This window comes from Sus scrofa, chromosome 8 (genome assembly GCF_000003025.6).
Source record: "Sus scrofa isolate TJ Tabasco breed Duroc chromosome 8, Sscrofa11.1, whole genome shotgun sequence".
Lineage (NCBI taxonomy): Eukaryota > Metazoa > Chordata > Mammalia > Artiodactyla > Suidae > Sus > Sus scrofa.
Window position 1 is genome coordinate 101213308 of NC_010450.4, and position 22893 is coordinate 101236200.

The window sequence follows — 22893 nt, forward strand, 5'->3', positions numbered from 1 at the left end:
AAAAGACCAAAAAAAAAAAAAAAAAAAAAAAAAATTGTGTTTTAACAGGTACTACAAGAGAATTCTACTACACAGGTTTAACACAGGAGAATCACTGGCCTAATTCAATGATACAAATACCTGTTCACAGGCAAATCCAAGACTGGTTACTTCAAAATCACTTGGGAAACACATACTGATTCCAGTTTCCCACTTCCCTTGTTCAATGAAGTATGAGGAAGGATAGAAAGAGAGAGAGAGAGAGAGTGTGTGTGTGAGAGAGAGAGAGAAAGAGAGATCACGTATCCATTGTATGCACAGATGTAGCTTCCCAGATGAACCTGATGCATAATGAGATATAGGAACAAATGTCCCCTATCAGTGGTTCTCAAAGTGTGGTCCCCAGACCAGCAGCATCAGCATCAGCTGAAAACATGTTAAGAATTCCCAGACACCACCCCAAACCTACTAAATCAGAAACCCTAGGAATAGGGTACAGCCAGCCATCTATAGTTTACTAAGTTCTCTAGCTGATTTTGATACATGATAAAGTCTGAGAACTTTAACTCCAAGTGATGCGTCTAGAATTGAAAACATGTGAAATGAATCTGAATTCTGCAGAAAAGAATAAATAATAGAGACAGAATTAACTTGTGTACTCAGGAATACATCTCCTGAAGTTGGAGTCTCTCACTGTCCTCACAAACTTGGAGGTCAAGGTGCCTCACTTCCCAGATACGCCAGTGGGAACTGTTAAGATGTCTGCTTAAACACAGCTGGTAAACAACGAAATGGTAAGCAATGAAACTGCCTCCTAAAAAGCCCTGGTTTTAAGCAATATAAAGTCCACAGTCAGAATCACAGTTGAAAAATCCTCAGTGGGAAGACAAGGATAAGACTGGAAATGTTTTTAAAAAAAACAGCAACAGTTGCTTAGTGCATCACAGAACACTACCTTGTCTATTGCTACCTATAAAGATAGCAGTAACCACTTGGAGTTGTATCCTCAGCACAAAGCAGGGATTTCTGAAAGCCAACAGAGAACAGGAAGAGATGAATCTCGCCAGGGATTTAAAGATAAAACTCAACTCAACTCTGAGGTTAATAAATATAATGTTCATTACTCTACCAAGGGGAGTGTAGTGGTAATTATGCCTCATTATGTCTCTCAGTTTTCACATATATTTTTTGGATCAAATACTTACTGTGCACTTATTTTGTATTAGAAATCATTAGTACTGCCTCCAAATGTTAAGATTTTTACCATGACTCTTTCTGTAAAAATTACAATTCTAACTTTGTGTTTAATTCTAAGGTCAATGTACTAAGTGTGACTGTTTCTACTTGTCCAAGGACACTTACTGTGTTAAAAAAAAAAAAAAAAAATCAGGATTTCCAATCCTATCTCAGCAGTCAGCAAACCTGACTAGCATCCATGGGGACGGAGTTTTGACCCTGGCCTCACTCAGTGGGTTAGGGATCCAGTGTTGCAGTGAGCTGTGGTGTAGGTCATAGATGCGGCTCAAATCCTGTGTTGCTTTGGCTATAGTGTAGGCCAGCGGGTACGCCCTAATCAGACTCCTGGGAACCTCCATGTGTGCAGGTGCAGTGAGAGCCATTCAATTTTTCCCCTAATAACTCCTCTAAATTTAGTTAATAGGTGACATTAAATGTTCAATTTTTTAAATCGAGAACTAGGAAAGTACTACATACTTCAAATTTACAATATGGCTGAGTTTTGTTTTTGATTTTTTTTTCCTATACTCAATGCACACATTAGGGATGCCCTTTGTGTGTGCAATAAGTGAAATACCCTTATGCTTAGTCTGTAGCACTTGGAGCATAATTCTTACTAATTTTGGGGGGGCCGCACCCGTGGACTGTGTAAGTTCCTGGACCAGGGACCAAACCCGCACCATAGCAGCAACCCAAGCCGCAGTGACACCACCAGATCCTTAACCTGCTGTGCCATAAGACAACTCCTAATTCTTACTATTTTTAATGCTGACAGAGTTTAAGTTCTTTTATCTTTCCTCTGAATCACAATATTAACCAAATGTATAGTTTACTCAAGTTCTTAGAAACTATAGAACTGTTTCAATGAGAAAATGCAGTTAACTTCATAATCAACATTAGTCTGCTTTGTAGCATTATCTCTAAGGATACTATGGAAGAAAGCCCTGATTAACCACCTAAGTTTAAAAATCACTCAAACAAACAAGTACAAAAGAGAAGACAATCTCTTTTGAAGGGTGGAAAGGCCATTTATGAAAGTAGCTTACGAGGCCAGGCCAGATTTAATGCTGGACTTTGGTAGTTCCTTGTTATTTTCCCCCTTTTCTAGTTCGTCCAACCCTTCCTATCCTCCCTCCCTTCCTTCCTTTCTTCCTTTCTTTTTTCCATTTCTTTCTTGTTCTCCCTTATATCCAGGGAATGTCATATTTACAAGGGCACTTAGATATCATTTACCACAACCCCCTCAATTTACAAATGGAAAAAAACTAAGACTCAGGCAAAGTACTTGCCCAAGAATACAAGCCTGATTTTAAAGGCAGGTCTGTCCAACTATCAAAATCCATTTTCTACTATACGCCCCTGCCTCTTTAGAAAAATCCCTTACAAAAAATTTTAGCGCAATGTCCTTAAGCTTTATTCTGCTACATAAAGGTAGAGAAAAATACTACATAGTACAATATACCTAGTCCTTAAGAGAGTATACACAAACCACATATTTTCCCTACTAGACACTTTCATTTTAAGACTAAACCTTTTAATGATTATCTTCTCATAATCTGATTCATTGCCAGATCAAACAGAAGATCCGTTAAATACCTGATAATCTGAAATTATTAAGTCATATTAACAGCAGTTAATATTTACTGCTTGAATCAACACTAAAATGAGGTATCACTTCACACCAGTCAGAATGGCCATCAATAAAAAGTCTACATAGAAGAAATGCTGGAGAGGGTGTGCAAAAAAGGGAATCCACCTCCACTGTTGGTGGCAATGTAAGCTGGTGCAGCTGTTATGGAAAAGAGTACAGAGGTGCCCCCAAAAAAACTAAAAATAGAACTACCATATGATCCATAAATCCCACTCCTGAGCATATACACAGACAAAACTCAAACTTGAAGAGATACATGCAACCCTATGTTCATAGCAGCACTACTTACAATAACCACGAATAGAAACAACCTAAAGGTCCATTGACAGACAAATGGATAAAGAAGATATGGTATATATAAGCAATGGAATATTACTTGGCTGAGTAATACTCATAAAAAGAATGAAATAATGCCATTTGCAGCAACATAGATAGACCTAAAGATCATATAAATGAAGTCAGAAAGAGAAAGACAAATACCATATGATATCACTTATATGTGGAATCTAAAATACAACACAAATGAACTTATCCACAAAACAGAGTCATAGAAATAGAGAACAGACTTGTAGTTGCCAAGGGGGAGAAAGGATGAGGGAGGGATTGAGTGGGAGTTTGGACTTAGCAGATGCAAACTATATATACAGAATGAATAAACAACAAGGTCCCACTGTATAGCACAGGGAGTTATATTTAATAATATGTAATAAACCATATGGAAAAGAACATGAAAATATATATACATATAAAATATGAAAAATATATGTATTTATATATAATAAAGAGATATGTGTGGGTATATATAACTGAATCACTCTGTTGTACAGAAGAAATTAAGACAACATTGTAAATTAACTATACTTCAACAAGTTATTTAAAAAATCTTATTTACTGCTTGTATGTTCCAAGTACATCCTTTTTTATTTTAACATGTACATCCTTTTTTTTTTTTTAACTGAGAAAGGCCTTCAGTTAGAGGCCTATCCCCATCCCACCTTCTGAGCCTTTCACAACTTTTCAATTAAATGTAACATAACCAGCAGAATTGAATTTTTCTCGCCATTTTCCTAAAGTTCTTGAGGGTACTATAGTGCCCATGCAAATGAATGCTCCTATTTATATCTAGAAACGTGAGTTACATCATCACTTTTTCCCAAAAGTCTAAGGACACAACTTAATTTCTGGACTACATTTACCTGTGAAAATATATGGAGGTATTTTTTACATTATAAATTGATCCTACGCTTAGATTTATAGACTAAAATTAAATCAAAAAGTATTACATCACTCTGAAAAATACCTTTTTTTTTATGATTAAGGGCATCCATTTGGACCTTGAGTTTAAATTCCAGCTTTGCCACATAGTAGCTGGGAGATGTGTTTTTGAGTCTGATACGTATATCACAGGATTGGTGTGAGAATCAGATGAAAGACTGTTTTTCCTTTCCCACCTTCTCATGTCCTCAATTTGACTACAACTTCAACTTTTTCTTTAAGATTCTTAGATGTCACTTTTTCTATATAACCAGAGGATTTCCTTTCTCCATAGAAGTCACTACATTATCCCTAGTATTATGAGTATGTATCTCACCGCATAATTAGTTGTTTACAAATTACTTTCCCTCATCAAATTGTGTGTTTCTGTACAGCAAGAATCCCAGGAGTTCCCGTCGTGGCGCAGTGGTTAACGAATCCGACTAGGAACCATGAGGTTGCGGGTTCGGTCCCTGCCCTTGCTCAGTGGGTTAACGATCCGGCGTTGCCGTGAGCTGTGGTGTAGGTTGCAGACGCAGCTCGGATCCTGCGTTGCTGTGGCTCTGGCGTAGGCCAGTGGCTACAGCTCCGATTCGACCCCTAGCCTGGGAACCTCCATATGCCGCAGGAGCGGCCCAAAGAAATAGCAAAAAAAAAAAGAATCCCAGAACCTTCTAGAATGTATTTAGAGTCAAAAAATGACTGAAAAAGGATGCTGAAGAATGAATCCTTGCCTAGATAAGCAAGTAGAAAGCAATGCCTAAAGAGTCATCCAGACTCTTCCTTATCATCCAGTAGAATAAAGGAAGCAAAGTTATCTACCCACTGATACTTAAGCATCTTGATCACTAGGGAATTCATTTCTATGACCAAACCTGCCATTTCTTGTGAAACACAAGAAACTAGACAGAAAGGGACTTTGTCCTGGACCATAATGTCCCAGAATACAGTTTGTATTTGCCTCATAGTTTACATAATCTGTAGTCTCTGCCAGTTTTGAGTCCTCCAAAATGGAAATTGTGATAACTGATTTTTTCCCCCACAAAATATAAGATATCCAAAGACTCCTAAATATCTCTTACAAGTTTTCTGTTCTTCCTCCTCAAACCTCTTGTCCTGCACACATTTAGGCCAGATTAGAAGGCTCAAAGGACTAATGAAAGAGCATTCGGAACCTACTAAATTAGATAAACTGTGAATCAATGCTTTGGAGATAAAAATTACTGTATTTTATGTATAAATTCCCAACTCAGAATTCAATTTCTTCTGCTATCTAAAAGGATTAAACTTTACTTAAAGCAGCTTGTTAAGATATTGGATAGATAACAAATTAAAACAACGGAATGACACAACTGAAAACAGGTTCCTCCGAAATATAAAAAACCTCAGAAACATAAACCCATACAAGAGAACAAAATAAATTTAAGAAACCTAAGATTACTAGCAAACTAGAGATGCTATGAGATATATGCCCAGTCTTCAGAGGAAAGAAAACTTTTCTAGAAATGAATACTCTCAGAATAAAAAAAAAAAAAAAGTTTTCAATAAATTCTTACTGCCGAATCAAATACTTCCATAGGTGATAAAAACTGCCCTGATATGATTACATTTTTCATAGTTAATATCACCCTAAAAACTGCAAAAATGTTAAAAAGTCCCAAGAGTTTCCAAAGTAACTACTGTTATGCTATAGCGAAGTTCTTAAAGTCAGAGTCAACTGATTAATAAAAGCTCTTAAACATTTTCAGACTTAAACATCCCTGGAGTTCCAGTCGTGGCTCAGCAGTTAGCAAACCCTATTAGGATTCATGATGATGCGGATTCAATCCCTGGCCTCAGTCAGTGGGTTGAGGATCCGGCGTTGCTATGAGCTGTGGTGTGGGTCACAGACACGGCTCAGAACTGGCGTGGCTGCGGCTGGCAGCTGTAGCTATGGTTTGACCCCTAGCCTGAGAACCTCCATATGCCTCGGGGAAAAAAAAAAAAAAAAAAAAAAAAACCCTATAACATTATTCTGAGACATAGAATTCTTAGGTCTCACTAAGTACTTTTTTAGTACTGCAACAAATACAAAGCTATTCCTTAAGAAAATTTTTCATCCTACCACAGACGCTTCTCCCTTATTTCCGTACCATAATATCAATAAATATTGTCATCATCAGTACTGTCATTAATGCATCCAGTTACATATGTATGTGTGTGTATGTCTGTACTTAGGAAAAGTCTGAAAGGATAGACACTAAAACAGTGGTTATTTTTAGGAAGTAGGATTAAGAGTGATTCTTATTTCTTTTTTTTGTTTGTTTTCTGAATTATCCAGATTTGTTTTCAAAAATATATATATTTTATGATTAGAAAAAATTAGCTATTTCCATTAGGAAAGAAGTGAGATATAAATTACCAGTTTGCAAATATTAGAGTTAGTAAGTACAGCAGGACAAACTCAATATAGCAAAATCACTCTCACCTGCTTCATTACACAAGGCTTTCAAGTCTGCTCCAACATAACCATGAGCACTATTTGCCAGCTGTAGCAGTTCAGCTTCAGTGAGCAAATGGGGTACCCTTCGAAGCAGTTTCTGGAGAATATCTAGCCGGTCTTGAGCATTTGGAACTCCAATCTCAATCTCTTTATCAAATCGTCCAGGTCTTCGGAGTGCAGCATCCAAAGCGTGAGGGCGATTTGTGGCCCCAAGGACCAACACCTGTCCTTCACTTCCCTCCTAACAAAATAAAAAAAAATGTTACATATTCTTCTAAAAGTAAAAAAAAAAAAAAAAATTTCAAATATGCACTATGTGGACAAGGATAGATCTAACTGTACAGGTTGCTAACTCCTATCCTTTATGTTCCAAATTTTATCATTCGTCCCCCATTTCCCAAAGGTCAGTCTAAATGCTCTCTTATCTAGAAAGTTTTCCAATAATTTCCTCTCCATCTACTATAAGTGACAATGGTCTGCCACGTCTAGCATCTCAACTACACAATTCTCATGAATAATAACAGATATGCCCTATACCAAATAGTTGTTTTATTTGTTTTTTTTTTTATATTTTTGACCATGCCCATGGCTTGCAGAAGTTCCCAGGCCAGGGATTGAACCCAAGCAACAACAGTAACAAAACTGAATCCTTAACTGCTAGACCACCAGGGGACTCATTAATTTTTAATTATTTTAAGTTGTACTTTTCCCCTACTTGAAAGCAAAGATTATGACCTACATATGATTCAAACAGAAAAAGCTTTATCAGAGTTGTCTCAGAAATCTTCTTCATATATGAACTTTTTTATTTTGCTAAATTTTTAAATTCTTGAGAATATACACAACAATATAACCAATATCCAAGTACCAGATATCTTTGAATATATATGGATTTTTGGTCTGAGAATAAACTTTGTAACAACAAAGACCTATGATCATGATCAGCCACCTGTAGAAATTATCCAACATTCTATTCAAATGACCCAAGTGTAATCTTTTTTTGTCTTTTTTTTTTTTTTTTTTTTTTGCTATTTCTTGGACCACTTCGGTGGCATATGGAGGTTCCCAGGCTAGGGGTCGAATCGGAGCCGCAGCCGCCAGACTACGCCAGAGCCACAGCGAGGCGGGATCAGAGCCGCGTCTGCAACCTACATCACAGCTCACAGGCAACGCCTGATCATGAATCCACTGAGCAAGGGCAGGGACCGAACCCGCAACCTCATGGTTCCTAGTCGGATTCGTTAACCACTGCGCCATGACGGGAACTTCGACCCAAGTGTAATCTTAACAGAGAAGCTTAACTAGAATGTGATTTGAAGAAAACTCAAACCTAATCAATTACACTGGATGCACCAATAGAAAATGTATGGATTATAAGAGTCTAGGAATTGTGAATTTAGAAAGCAAAAATACAGGCACTTAAATATTCAGACTAAATCATCAGTAACATAATCTTTCAGTCCTGCCCAAAGGCAAGAACATCAGTTCACAGAAGGCCTATCCTAGTGGCAGAGAAAGTGGGGGCAATGACATAGTGATTAAGATCCTCTAACACACAGCCTTCCATCTGATTTCCTACTTACCAAAATCCATTCTAATTATAATACAACTCTCCACGTATATCTGTCTTCCAGGTGAAAAGAAAGTCATTCATCTAAAAATGTGGTCAGCTTAATAATTATAGTTCCTATTATAAATGGACAAACTGGTGTCCTAATTTATATATCAGACCCTCTTGAGTGTTGTTATCATAGTCTATCCTCGGAGTCCCTATTATCTCCAACACACTAACAATACTGAATTCTCCAGCTTTTTAAGCTGAGAACTAGGGACATGATGATCACACCTAGGTACTACGCTAAGATTGAGAAACAGGTGGTGGTCCAGCTTCCCCCAGTTAATAGCCCTTCCCTTGTGTTACTCTTAAAACTGTAACAAGGTTAGCAGATAAAATAGACAATACCAAACTTTCCTGTATTTTCACATATTCAGTTTCTACCAATGGGCAGTACAACAGAAAGTTCTAACTGTTCAGTTTTTTAATGTACAAAAGAATAACTTGGGACTGTGATTTCTAAAATTTCTTTTGGTTCTAACATACTATGACTCTAAATAATGAGTTATTTACAATCTTTTTAAATGTTATACAAACACAATTTTCTCACTTTCTGTCCAATCACTTGCCAAACTTAAAGATCCCAGGGAATTAATTTTTTTTTTCTTTTTTGCCCACCCCATGGTATATGGAGTTCCCAGGCCAGGGATCAGATCCAAGCCACAGTTACCATCTATGCCACAGCTGCGGCAATGCAGGATCCTTAACTCATTATGCTGGTTCAGGGATCCAACCTGAATCCCAGCATTGCAGAGTCACTGCTGATCCTGCTGCCACAGTAGGAACTCATAATTTTTACAAAACTAATAAACTTACGACATTTCTTATTAAAATCCCCTAAACTGAACTGCTAAATTTTCCTTACTGGTTTTTGCTTCAGGTTTTTAGGTTAATACCATTTACTACAAAAGGAATCTATCATTGTATATAATTTTAGATGCTAGTTTATATTGTCCCAGCTGCTACTAAGAAATCAATAAAGAAAACTATTTTATGGGTCTATCCTCTAGTTTTTACAGCTAATATTTTTTCCTTACCCTAGACAATCCCCAAAACTCAGACATTATTTGATAGTTTTTGCCACAACAAACATATTATTAAGAATCTACCCCCAACTACAGGAATCAATACTGGTGCTATACTTACTGAACCAATACCATCCATCAGTGTTAAGAGTGAAGCTACAACTCTTTTTTCCACTTCATTCTGAGCTCCTTCTCTTTTAGGGCAAAGTGCATCCAGCTCATCAATAAAAATAATTGATGGGTGCCTAAAAAATAAGCAAATAAATGAATTCTCTAATACACATTTAATTTTTAAATGTGATACACTGCAGTTCAATTAAAAATTGAAATTAAGTCATTTTGATTTTTTGATTGAAAATGCAAAATGCATCAAATTTAGGACTTAGTTAATAATATTAAAGATAAAAGCAATAGGATGTTAATCTGAAAAATCTTAAATTCTAGCTCAAATTATTAACTCACTAATATCACATTCTAGTTGATATGTCCTCAATAAAAAGTAGAGTACTGAGAACATGTACTGCTTATGAGATGAGCCTCTACACCCAAACAGAACCTTCCCACTAATACCCACTAAATTACTATGCCTGCATCAATTCAAAAGTTGAGCCCATAATGCCATTCCTTGAAGCCAGTTTCAAGTCCAATGAATATAAAGTAGAAATGCTCTTCCTTTAAAATTTACTGAAAAAACAACTTTCAAGATGATCATTCTCCCATAAAAAGATGTGAATTCTCTCATAAGAGGAAACCTCAACTGCTAGGAACATAGCAATGGGACAGTAAAAACATATTAAACAATAAAGTATACCACTGGTTCTCAACTTTTCAATATTGGGAGTAAAAACTACTTGTTTCATCTACTACTGCTGGGGGGGTGACTTTATAAATGGAAGTTTTGATAAGATAGCAGTAATTCTGGTAAGTGACATACCAAAATAATGGAAGAGACATAGCTATATTATAAATTACATTAGACCAAGTTATAGACCATCCGCTAATATTCCTTGCAATGAAACAATGGTAGCCTAAATTGAGGAATAATTAATAAGAATCATCTTTAAAGCAAAAAATGTGTCCCTTTAAAACATAGTGTAATAAGACAAAGTTTTTTTGTTTTGTTTTGTTTTTTTAATTTTTATTTATTTATTTATTTACTTTTTGTCTTTTTGCTATTTCTTTGGGCCGCTCCCGCGGCATATGGAGGTTCCCAGGCTAGGGGTCCAATCGGAGCTGAGCCACCGGCCTATGCCAGAGCCACAGCAACGCGGGATCCAAGCCGCATCTGCAACCTACATCACAGCTCACGGCAACGCCGGATCGTTAACCCACTGAGCAAGGGCAGGGACCGAACCAGCAACCTCATGGTTCCTAGTCGGATTCGTTAACCACTGCGCCACGACGGGAACTCCAAGACAAAGTTTTAAGTCTAAAGGACAACTGTAATAGTCTACTCTGGGAACTAGATACACTGGATATGCCTGAGTACCCAAAAGAAAGAAAATAATAAATTAACATTGGCAGGCAAAGTCACACACTGTATCAGACAGCGCTGTCTTAATTCTCTTACCTTACGTAATTTTAAAAATTGAGATATAGTTGACATATGACATAATATTACTTTGAGGTATACAACATGATGACTCAGCATTTAGGAAATGATCACCACAATAAGTCTAGCTCACACTGTCACCCTACAGTTATAAACTTTTTTTTCTTGTAAAGAGAACTTTAAAATCCACTCTCTTTGAAACTTTCAAATATCCAATACAGTATCATTAACTACAGTCACAACAGATTACATCCCCATGAGTTATAACTAGTAAGTTTGTACATTTTTGCTACATTATGTAATTTAATAATTTATCACATTTCCAAAATAGTATTAGAAATAGATTAAAGAGAACCTCCTTAAATTTACAATCCATTTCCAGTGCTATGACTACTATTTTTGTTCTCTTCTTTCATGCTTCATATAAAGAGATACTGTCTCTACTTTGATTAATACAGCCTTGACTACTAATTCCAAATGTCCAAAAATAAAGAATACCGCAGAGTGGCTTCAGCAAATATCTGACGTAACCTCGCTTCAGTCTCCCCATAGAATCTGTAACAAATAAAATACATTTAAGGATCCACTCTTATTCTTTTCAAAGCTCCGTCTATAAAAGCTCATCTGACTTTCCAAATATTCCCAGAACACTTGAAACTACTTTCAAAAATTTTCCTACTTAATCTTTTCCTTTTTTCTTTTTCTTTCTTCTTTTTTTGATGGCCATATGATGGCATATGGAAGTTCCCAGGCCAGAGATCGAACCTGTGCCTCCACAGGGACCCAAGCTACAGCTGTCAAGTCTTAACACACCGCACCACAGCAGGAATTTCCAAACTTAATTTTTATACACATTAAAAGCAAATTTAAAATATTTAAATATATGAAATACCCAGACAGAATATTATGTAGCCATTTTTTAAAAACCATATTTAAGAAGTATATCTAAAAAGAAAAGTGTATCTAACAATATTGTTTATTCTATTAAATTATGCACTTACTTGCTTATAATTTCAGGACCATTTATTACAGAAACATAGGCACCGACTTCATTAGCAACAGCTCTGGCAATCATTGTCTTTCCAGTACCTGGAGGGCCATAGAGCAACACTCCTCTAGGGGGAGAAATTCCTAGAAGAAAAAGCAGGGAACACTGGATTCCACATTACTAGGTTGTTCTTAACAACAACATAATTCTTGTGTTATTCCATGACTTCAAAAACAATTTATAAAATAAATTTACCATGCATCAAAACTAAAGTAAGAGTGAGAACTTCTTTATTCCTCCTAGAAAGATAGAGTAACTTGCCTAAACAGTGATCTCTAGCAATGAATTGTTCTGTGTCTGAAGACCCAAGCTGATTAGTAAAAAACTGACTGGACACCCCCTCTACTGTCATGCCCCATCCCACACAGCACACTCCAATGATCAGAAAACAACAAAGGCATCCCAAACAACAAGGGCATCCAAAAAAGCCACCAATCCCAATTTTTATCCCAACTAACCATCTCAGAGAATATAAGCAATACTAGCAAAATATCAATCCAAGGGATTTTTTTTTTTTAATCTTTATGGCTGCACCTTGGCATATGGAAGTTCCCAGGCTAGGGGTCAAATCAGAGCTGCAGCTGCTGGCCTATGCCAGAGTCACAGCAATGCCAGATCCATGCCATGTCTGCGACCTACATCACAGCTCACAGCTATGCCAGATCCTTAACTGAGCAAGGCCAGGGATCAAACTCACATACTCATTGATGCTAGTCAGACTGTCGATCCGCTGAGCCACAACAGGAACTTTTTATATATAAAGATTCATGAAAAAGGAGAAAACAGAAGAGATGGAATGCACCAAATATATGCAGAGGATCTGAGCAATAACAATGCAGAGGAAGCCCTGAGTTTCCTAAGCACCGAGTCACTCCCTTAACCACTTGTTTCAAAGCAAAGAGATCTACATCCAGCTATATTTCCTAACAAAGAAGTTCTATCCAACCTATTTAAATATTTGGTTTATTTCTTTAGTTGTCACAGTCAATCTAGCATGACAAGATACTTCTTCCAGATCCAGTATAAACAACTGGAAGTGTGCAATTGGAAGAGACAGGCTGCAACTAACTCATATTACACCTAAAGAGATTTAAGCACAGAAAAAGGCTCACTTAACTGGCATCTCCCAAAGCAACTCACACCTCCCATGATACTTCCCACGCAGGAAAGTAAAACAGAAACAGAGGGTTAACAGTTATTGGATAAGTGGGATGAACCAACAGCATTTTAGTCTGAACATAATATTCTGAGTGTAACATACTGAATAAATCATACCATAACTCTTGAAAAGTTCAGGCTGTTTGAGAGGTAATTCAATTATTTCTCTAATTTCTTTCAGCTGACTATTTAAGCCACCGATCATATCGTAAGTCACTTTTAATTGGTTGTCTTGATCTTTTGATTTTGTGCAAATTTTTGTAAAATTGACTCTTGTTGTTGAAGAAATAAAATAGAAGGTATCAGTGTTGCATTTTGCTCCCACGCTGGGTGACTTCAGCAATCTCTCTTCATTAATAGGTTGCTCATTTACTTCTCTGGCAGACTCAAAACTACATTTAAGACCTGTGACTTCCTCTAATCCAAGTCCATTGCCATTCCAGGACTCTGTGTAACATCTGACAAAATGTCACCAGCTTTATTGATCATTCTGTCATCTACTAGTTTATAAGGAGTACTGCTTGATGTTGGGTTTTGGGACACTTCCAGATCTAACTGACTTAGCTGTAAGGATAAATCCAGGGTACTGGTTGTTATGCTGGATGGCTCAGAAGCCATTCCACCGGCATCAGTGTCAGGGTCATTCTGAGACTTTCTCAACATCGTGCCATCTGCCCCTTTTATTCCCAACACTTGCAACTTGCATGGTCGTCCATAGAATGTACAGTACAGAAAATTGCCTGGTAAAACAATCTTGCCATCTGGAAGACAATTTATTAAATATACATTAGCACAATTTTCCACCAATTTTTAAGTTTAAATAGCAATTTATTTCATTTAGCAACAAAACTGACTGAAAAGATTAAATCAAAGATTGAAGTATTAATAAAATAACTATCCTAAAAAACAGAGGATGAAATAGTCCTCTACGATATAGGACTATCTGGAGACAGAAGGACAAGATGATTCTCTGAAATTCTCTACACTCAACACACTTAGGATTCTATCAATTTTATCCACAGTCAGACATTTCATGTTCAATAATGAACTAACCTAAAATAGCACACCTAGATCAACACTCCAAGATGACACTTCTCACTGGAAGGAGCAAGGGTTCAAGGGTTAAAGGTCTCAGTTCTACCACTGACTCTGTTCATAGGTAAGTCATAAATCCGCTCCACTGCTGAATGCCAATCAATTACTGGGCAGTTGCGGGCCCACGGCTGGGGCTGGGGTAAGGATGCTACATACCTATCTTATAAGGACGTTAATTCACTAAGGAGAGTATTCTCTATACCATTTTAAGGTAGACTATTACGTATATAAACCTAAAAGACACATTATTTGCAGCTTCCTTGCTTTTTAAAATTTAGAAAATTATTTGAAATACAATCTCACCTAGTTTTCTCAGAAGACAACCAGTCAACTGTTCTTCATTAATATCTGCATTTTTGTCACTGTGAAGGGTGGGAGAAATAAAAACCAGTATTAAATATACCAGAAACTAAAATGTAATATAAAGTGACATGAACACAGTTGTAATGTATACCTAATCAAATGAATCCTTGTAGTTTACAATCTGGAAATTATTTATACAATTTTGAAATAATTTATATACTTCTCAGATACTTTTTACAGCCATAAAAATATTTGCAATTTGGTGTCCTAGTGGCCTAAATCAATATTCTTTACTATCTTATACACATACACACACACACCTATATGCTCAGGTGTATACAGGTAAACACATGTGCATTTAGCAATACATCTGTGGGTGCAATAAACCATAACAAATAAAGTATTTTTTATCATCTCAGTCAAAAAGATTTGAAAAACAATGGTTTCAATTAATCATTCCCTTTCTGAACTTGCCCAGCTTGAAAAATGGCTTTTAGTAATCGCTTACTTTATTCTCTTTGTACAATTTATACAAAAAGAAAATTAAATCCTATAGAGTATGTTATCTGAAGAGACAGGAAAAAAGAAGCAGGGTACTGGTACAATGGAAGTTCATTCAAGAGAAAGGGCATGTCTAAGAGCTCCCTCTGTGGTGCAGCAGGCTAAGGACCAGGCATTGTCTCTGCAGTGGCTTGGGTCACTGCTGAGGTGTGGGTTCAATCCTCAGCCCAGTGAAGTGGGTTAAGGATCCAGCATTATGGTAGTAGCTGTGGCATGGGTTGCATCTGTGGCTCAGATTTGATCTTTTGGCCCAGGAACTTCCATATGCTGTGTGTGTGGCCCAAAAAAAAAAAGAGTACACCTATGAAAAAATGAAAAAGCCTTCTTCTGACCAGTAACTGTGTCTTCCAGGAATACTGCTTATCTTACTACAGGAAGTATGCACACCTAAAAATTACACTTTTAAAGAAACATGTTCTTGGAGAGTTCTCAGAATATGTGTTTTCCCTCTTCCTCAAGGTATAAGCAGTCCATATCACAAAGGAAGCCTACAGTTGTGAGCTCTGCCAGAGATCACAGAGGGAGAATGGTTTAGGTCGGGAAAAAGTGTGTTACCAAGACCATCTGGTCCAAACCTAAGCTTTGTTCCCAATCACTCAATCAGTAACGAAACCAATACAGTCAAATTTCATTAACTGAGGTTACCATATGCAAATTCACCTACTTGTTAAAATGTATTTGTAAACCCCAAAATCAGTACTAGCAGAGCTTCCCTAGTCATTTGTGGATGTGTGCAGAGTGGGCAAAAAAATGTGAGTCACCCAACACTTTGCCAGCTAAGGGTGAAAAAGGCCTCTTATTTCAACACTCAAACAGAAGTGATCAGAGGTTGGGAGTTGGTAGGGGGCAAAACAGTACTGAGTGAAAAGTTTCAGCTCTGGGACCAGACGGAGAAAATTTGAATTCTAACTTTAGCATCTGTTAGTGGGATGGCCTCAAATAAATCCTTTAATACTTCTGAGCCACCTCTTAATTTTTGCAAAATAAAGAAAAAAAGAATCTACCAAAATGAGTTGTTTTAAGAACTTAAGATTATAATCTATGTAAGATATATTTTTCATATATACATATTAATATATACATACATATTACACACACACACATCCCCTAGAAGCAACAGTTCAGCATTTGTTAATTCAGTGTTCATGGCAAATTCATAGAATATAACTTCATAGAATATTACCACAAATAATGAGAATCGACTGTGAAGTCATATAAAACAGAAAAAAAAAAGAAAAAAGAAAATTTCATGAATCTAGCATGTATATAAAGTCTACATATTTCCTTAAATACTTAAATTTGTTTATAGAACTCTGAAACTACTTAAACTGTTTTTATTTATTAAACTTCGAATAGAAGACATTTGCAAATATGTACAAATACATAAAAATAACAAACTCTGCTTTAAAAAAAGAATGTGTACACAAAATCATTTCCACTAGAAGGAGCTCTAACATTACTAATAAAATTTTTCAGCTACAACTAAAGGATTTAAGAAGCAGACTAAAACTACTAATTTTCCTTACTGGAAATTAAAGTTCTTATCTAAGTTCTGTTGCCACATTTAAATCACAGTGTTCTTTAAAATAAACCAAGCTTCCATTTAAAATATACATAGTCCCTCTACAGTAGGTAGTCATCATCTAAGTCTGCTGCGCCCTCAAGAGGTCACAGTAGGTAGTAAATTATCAAAAATCCAGTCAACTGATCACTGCTACCTGCCCCAGTTTTAAAATAGTCTGAAGATTCAACCCAAGCAGTACTACTAACTAACCCATAAAATAATGGCAAGTTACTTCTCCTCACTGAGCCCATTTCTCACTTGTAAAAAAGGACTAAATATGGATACCAATGTTGAGAGGATTAAATGAGAGAAGAAAAAGGGGAAACTGTGCTTGTGCATGTTAGTACACAGCTGGTGCTCAACCTATAATGTGTTCTCTTCTCCTTTCTGCCATTTAGTTTGTTGCTCATTAAACTGTTATTAAATGCGCTAAGAACATTTCCTGTTTTTAAAAGAAAAAACATGCCAAAGCTCAAGCTTGGAATCTAAAAACAGTACCAATAGTGAAGAAAATATCTTCAAATCAAGTTAAGGATTAGAAAACGTTTTGTGATTCTTGTATATAAGGTAAAATGCCCAACTGTTATAAATGACATTAAAGTATCAAAAAACTTTAAAACAGGAGTTCCCGTCGTGACACAGTGGTTAACGAATCCAACTAGGAACCATGAAGTTGCAGGTTCGATCCCTGCCTTTGCTCAGTGGGTTAACGATCCGGTGTTGCCATAAACTGTGGTGTAGGTCACAGATGCGGCTCGGATCCCGCATTGCTGTGGCTGTAGCGTAGGCCATGGCCTACAGCTCTGATTAGACCCCTAGCCTGGGAATCTCCATATGCCGCAGGAGCAGCCCAAGAAATAGCAAAAAGACAAAAAAAAAAAAAAAAAAAAAGAAAAAGAAAACCAAAAACTTTAAAACAAATTTTGCCAAGACTCATAGATCCAAACTCAGTAAATATGGTATTAGATATAGAACATTCAAGAGGATAGGCACTATACTTTAACCATATTGACAGTCATTGGTGAGGGGGAACTATTTAAAAATCTGATAGATACAACTTTTATTACATTGAATAATCAATGAGTTTAAATACATAATCAGGTACTTTGCTTAAGCAATCTTAATTAAATTAAAACTTGTTTCTTGCCTGCTCCTCTTTACGACAGTAAAAAAGACAAGAAGCCCTGATTACACTGCAAACCAAGACAAAAATTATTGTTAAATAGCCATCAATAATAATTCCTCTCACCTAAAATGTTAGGGCATACTCTTACCATAGGACATGAGAGTGTCTAGTCCATAAATACCTAGCACTGGTCTAGCTGGTGCTAATACAGTAGGCTACTAGCCACTCACCACATGTGGCTATCAAGTGCTTAAAATGTGGCTAGTCCAAATTGAGATATGCTACCAGTGTACTATCAAACACTGGATTTTGAAGACTTAGTTTGAAAACAGATGAAAAATTTTATTAATAGTTTTCTGTAGTCATTTTAAGTTCAAATAAGATTTTTATTATATGTATTGGTTAAATAAAATATACTATTACAGGTGCTCCCGTAATGGTTCAGCAGTTAACGAATCTGACTAGCATCCATGTGGACGCAGGTTTGATCCCTGGCCTTGCTCAGTGGGTTAAGGATCTGGCATTGCCATCAGCTGTGGTGTAGGTTGCAGACGTGGCTCAGATCCTGCGTTGCAGTGGCTGTGGCATAGGCCGGCGGCTACAGCTCCAATTCAACCCCTAGCCTGGACTTCCATATGCCACAAGTGTGGCCCTAAAAAGCAAAAAATACATATATAATATACTATTACAATTCATTTTCCTTTGTCTTTGCTTTTTAAATGTGGCTACTAGAAAATGCAAAATTACATGTGTGGTTCACATTTGTGACTTTCATTACATTTCTACTGGGCAACACTGATCTAGACAGTCACCAAAGAGTCAAACCTGAGTGCCACATCCATCTCCTCAGCTTGCAGCACAGCACCCAAAACAGGCTGGACGTGGATGGCATCACCAACTCTCACACCCACATTCTTCTGTGCCATTTCACTCAGGCCAACCTTCCCTCCAGGAAATCCTGCCACAGGCCAAGCCGTATAGACCTGTCCAGAAAATAGAAAATTAAAACATAAGGAAAAAATATTCATACTATATTACTAATTTATAAGGAAGAAAACTAAGTACAGTCAGGTATATGTATCTGCAAAATACAGTCCTTATCCCAAAAGAGTTATGACCTCACACGTACAAAAAAAAAAAAAATTTTAATATTACATCTTTTTTGTGAAGATTAGGAATAATCCCACAGTGAAAATGGTAAAAAGGCTGAAAGGAAGATTTAAGAAAGGAGAAAAAGGCATTAACAGGTGACAAGAAGAAAACAAGAAAAAAATACTAAAGACAAACTAACTGTAAGGCAATTCTGTCTGGAGCATAAACAACAACCAGGAAGTAGTGAGGGATCTCACCAGGCTTAAGTGCTCAGGGAGCAATGTGAAGATTTCTAGCTCCAGATAGCGGGCTGAATTTGCACATTTATAGTCTTCTCTTCCACAAGACACAGTAAAGGATTTTTTACAGTATAAAACCCAGAACAATTAAAAGAATGGAGGCATGTCATCAGCAGATGTGACTGCAAAACAGTTCCAGAGGACCCCACTTGATGAGAGAACACTGAGCACAGCAGAAGACATGGCAGAGGCAGAGGAAGAAAGCCAAGCTACCAAAAATGATCCAGGAAAGGCTCTGGGCTGAGAGTCTCAAGTATGCTGAATGGCAGAGGGATAAACAGCTAAAAATAGGGAGAATAATCAAAAATTTATATACAAAAAGAGATGACCTTCATAACCCTAAAATAACATTTCTATGGAGAAATACAACTAACAAACTGGGAGAAACAGGGTTATTAGTGTGTGGGTTACTACCTCTGGAGGAAAGGCTTCTCTCTACATTAGGACATTTAGGGGCTATAAATCCCAGGTATCAAAGGAAGGAAAAGTTTATATAGATGTGACTCATAAAATACAGTTCTTGGAGTTCCTGTCGTGGCGCAGTGGTTAATGAATCCGACCAGGAACCATAAGGTTGCGGGTTCGATCCCTGCCTTGCTCAGTGGGTTAACGATCCCGCGTTGCCGTGAGCTGTGGTGTAGGTTGCAGACGCGGCTCGGATCCCGCGTTGCTGTGGCTCTGGCATAGGCCCGTGGCTACGGCTCCAATTCAACCCCTAGCCTGGGAACCTCCATATGCCACAGGAGCGGCCCAAGAAATAGCAAAAAAGACAAAAAAAAAAAAAAAAAAAAAAATACAGTTCTTCATTTATTACTGCTTGTGTTGAAAATTAAAACCACAAACATGTCAAATCTTTCTAAAGTAAGGAGATAGAAAGGACTCTTACTTCTTGCTTTCCATCCAAACTGGTAAGCAACACTGGTCGACCAATACATATATTTGCAGACTTCATGGTGTTGAGTCCAAGTTGAACAAGGGAATTCTGGAATGTTTTAGGAACTTTGTCATCTACCAAGAAGGAAAAGAAAATTTTAACACTATTTTGTAACTAAAATTAAAGCATGCTTTCTTTTGAAGTAAATAAAAATCCTCTAATCACATGACCACATGAGTGTGCTTGCCATACAATGGAGACACTACTGTTCTAATCCTCCTCATTTTAGCAAACCAAACCTTTTGGAGAGTCGACTGACATTGTGAATGCAAACTAAAAAAGCATGTGTTATGGGGTAGGTATTGGTTTTCTTTCTTTTTTTTTTTTTTTTAAATCTCTAATACCATGGCTAACTGAACATAGCTGCAAGAGGGCTTTTCATGCTCACATTCTGAAATTTCATACTATAGTTTCTAGTTTGAGTTGGCTATTAGTATTCAAAGTATTGAACTGGGGAAATGGGACATCATCTAGTTCTATAGGATTAAGTTATGTTTCCACTTTTGACTCACATGATGGCAATCAGACATTTTTCCTTTCTACTCCCAAGAATACATGGATAACAGTAACACAGGTCTTATTCCTTAGACAAACATACACTGACTCAAATGACCATTAGCGCTTTCAACTTTTGGCCAAAGGAGCCCAGAATTCAGTCCAGTTACAAAACCTCTGAAAATGATGTGCTAACATCTCCACCCCGTCCCCCGCCAACTTGAGCTCTACATGTCCTTAGTATCCCTCCTCTGATTCTCAGCACGCCATGTTGCCAAATACTAGCATTTATGACCATAATATTCACTCGTTTTACTATACTTTCCTTTAAACTGTATACTGCTTTGGAGCAGGAATCAGGTCATATTCATCTTCATAACTCTAATGCCTAGGAGTGCATTAAATACAGCAGTTGCATAATAAATACCCATGAAATGAATGAATGCAGTAGATGAGTACCCAATATTTTTCTTTTCCAAAACAAAATCTATGTAACACTTATGTCTTTCATAAACTTTATTATAAAATGTATTATAACCAAAGAACTCTGACTGATCTTAGTATTCCTTCATAATCCGAAAAAAAGATCTATTGTAATTAAAAAGGAACTAAACAAAACTATAAGGTATGTCTGACTTACATCAGTCTCTACCACAAAATAATTTCCCAACAAATTTATTTTCCCTGTCATCAGATGAACAAATCCAGAAAAATAAAGCATTTCGCAAGACTAGGATTAGCAGGACTGAGTATAAAATAAGCATATCGTATAATGTGAGAGGCTTAAAAGAAATTCAACATTCCTATGAGCAGCAGGTCTCTTACATAAGGTGCCCATCAATAACAGCAAAGTGTGTTTGATTACCTCATAATGTTTAGTTTCTGCCATTTCTTTCTTCCTAATGAAGGAAACCTCAATGAATTACACTTCCCTCTTGATAATTACCTCACAGGTGTACATGAAAATCTTCACAAGATTTTCTTCCTCTCTTCCCTCCATCTTATCTTGCACTGAGATTTGATAATTCACAGACTTCTCAAAATACCTCCATTTCCTCCCTATCACCAATGGAGATCACTTCAAATTCCCATTCACGGGCCTTATTTCCTAATACATTTCCATTGTTGTCTCTGCTTACACATCTAAATCTACTCAAGCTGTCTTCTGCACAATTCCCCACACCAGACCTCAATCCTCCAATATTTTAAAAACATGTTATCTCTACATCACTTGCCAATTAACTACACATTTCTTTTGGCCGCACCTACAGCATATGGAAGTTCCCTGGCCAGGTATCGAATCCAAGACATAGCTGTGACCTATTCTTCAGCTGTGGCAACGCCGGATCCTTAACCCACTGCACCTGGCCAGTGATCAAACCCATGCTGCTGCAGAGACAAAGCCAGATTCTTAACCCACAGTGCTACTGTAGGAACACCTAACTTCACATTTATTGAGCATGCTATGTACCAGATTAATTAATGACATAGTAAAGGTACTTTCAAACAACCATCCACCCTTCATTTGTTCATTCAGCAAACATTTCCTATGTATACTACACGGCAGATATGATACTGGGGATACAAAGTAGATAAAAACTGACACAGTCTTTGGCCTCACAAAGCTTATGACTTAATAAAGAGAAGTATTAGTTTATTATCATTATGCAGTTATTTAGTGATTGTTTAAGATTAATACAATGAAAGAACAACTAAGAGTGCTAGGAGAACCTATAATGCAGGATCTAATTTAGACAAATCAAAGCACACTTCTCCAAGAAATAATGCTTAAATTCATAGCTAAAGGAAGAGTAAAATCAACTACATGAAAAGGGGAAAAAAAGACAATTTTCAACAAAGTGAAGAGCATGTACAGAGATCCTTGACAGAAGAAGGCATTGTGCATCTAAGGATAAAAGTACAGAGTGGTGGAAGACAAGAAAGAGCTACAAAAGAAAGGTCAAGACCACCCAGGGCAGTGGAGATGTATCAAGCTCCTGGTCTTTAATCTGACAGTGATTGCAGACAGGTTAATGGTGAAAAGCAGGATCATGGTTTTTATTTTAAAAGATCATTCTGTCTGGAGAGTGGAAAAGGAATTGGAAGGGAGCAGCTAGTGTAGCAGTCCAGGTGAAAGAGGACTGTGTCTAAGAGTAAGGCTGAAGCAGTGGGGACAGACTGCAGAAGTGGAATATGGGAAACATTTAGGTATTAGACAGAAGTTGGTGGTGGACTGGACAACATGTGATATAAGAGACAAGTATCATTGATGGATCCTAGATTTCTGAATTTTATGATGGGAAAAACTAACACAGGTCATTTGTTTTGTTGGAGGAAATACGAGTTCTTGAGGTCAGTCTTAAAGTACCTTTGAAAAATCCAAAAGAAGAGGTATTTTACAGTGCTATATTCAACGTGTGGAGC

General features: G+C 37.0%; 1 protein-coding gene across 1 annotated transcript in view; it reads right to left on the reverse strand.

Moving 5' to 3' along the window:
- The window catches only part of SPATA5 (spermatogenesis associated 5), a 322769-nt gene that overhangs the window by 294977 nt on the left and 4899 nt on the right, over window positions 1-22893 (reverse strand). Inside the window, 9 exon segments of the mRNA NM_001177913.1 lie at window positions 6588-6843; window positions 9364-9487; window positions 11293-11349; window positions 11796-11925; window positions 13118-13439; window positions 13442-13761; window positions 14399-14457; window positions 18475-18632; window positions 19927-20048. Coding sequence (NP_001171384.1) covers window positions 6588-6843; window positions 9364-9487; window positions 11293-11349; window positions 11796-11925; window positions 13118-13439; window positions 13442-13761; window positions 14399-14457; window positions 18475-18632; window positions 19927-20048 — 1548 coding nt within the window.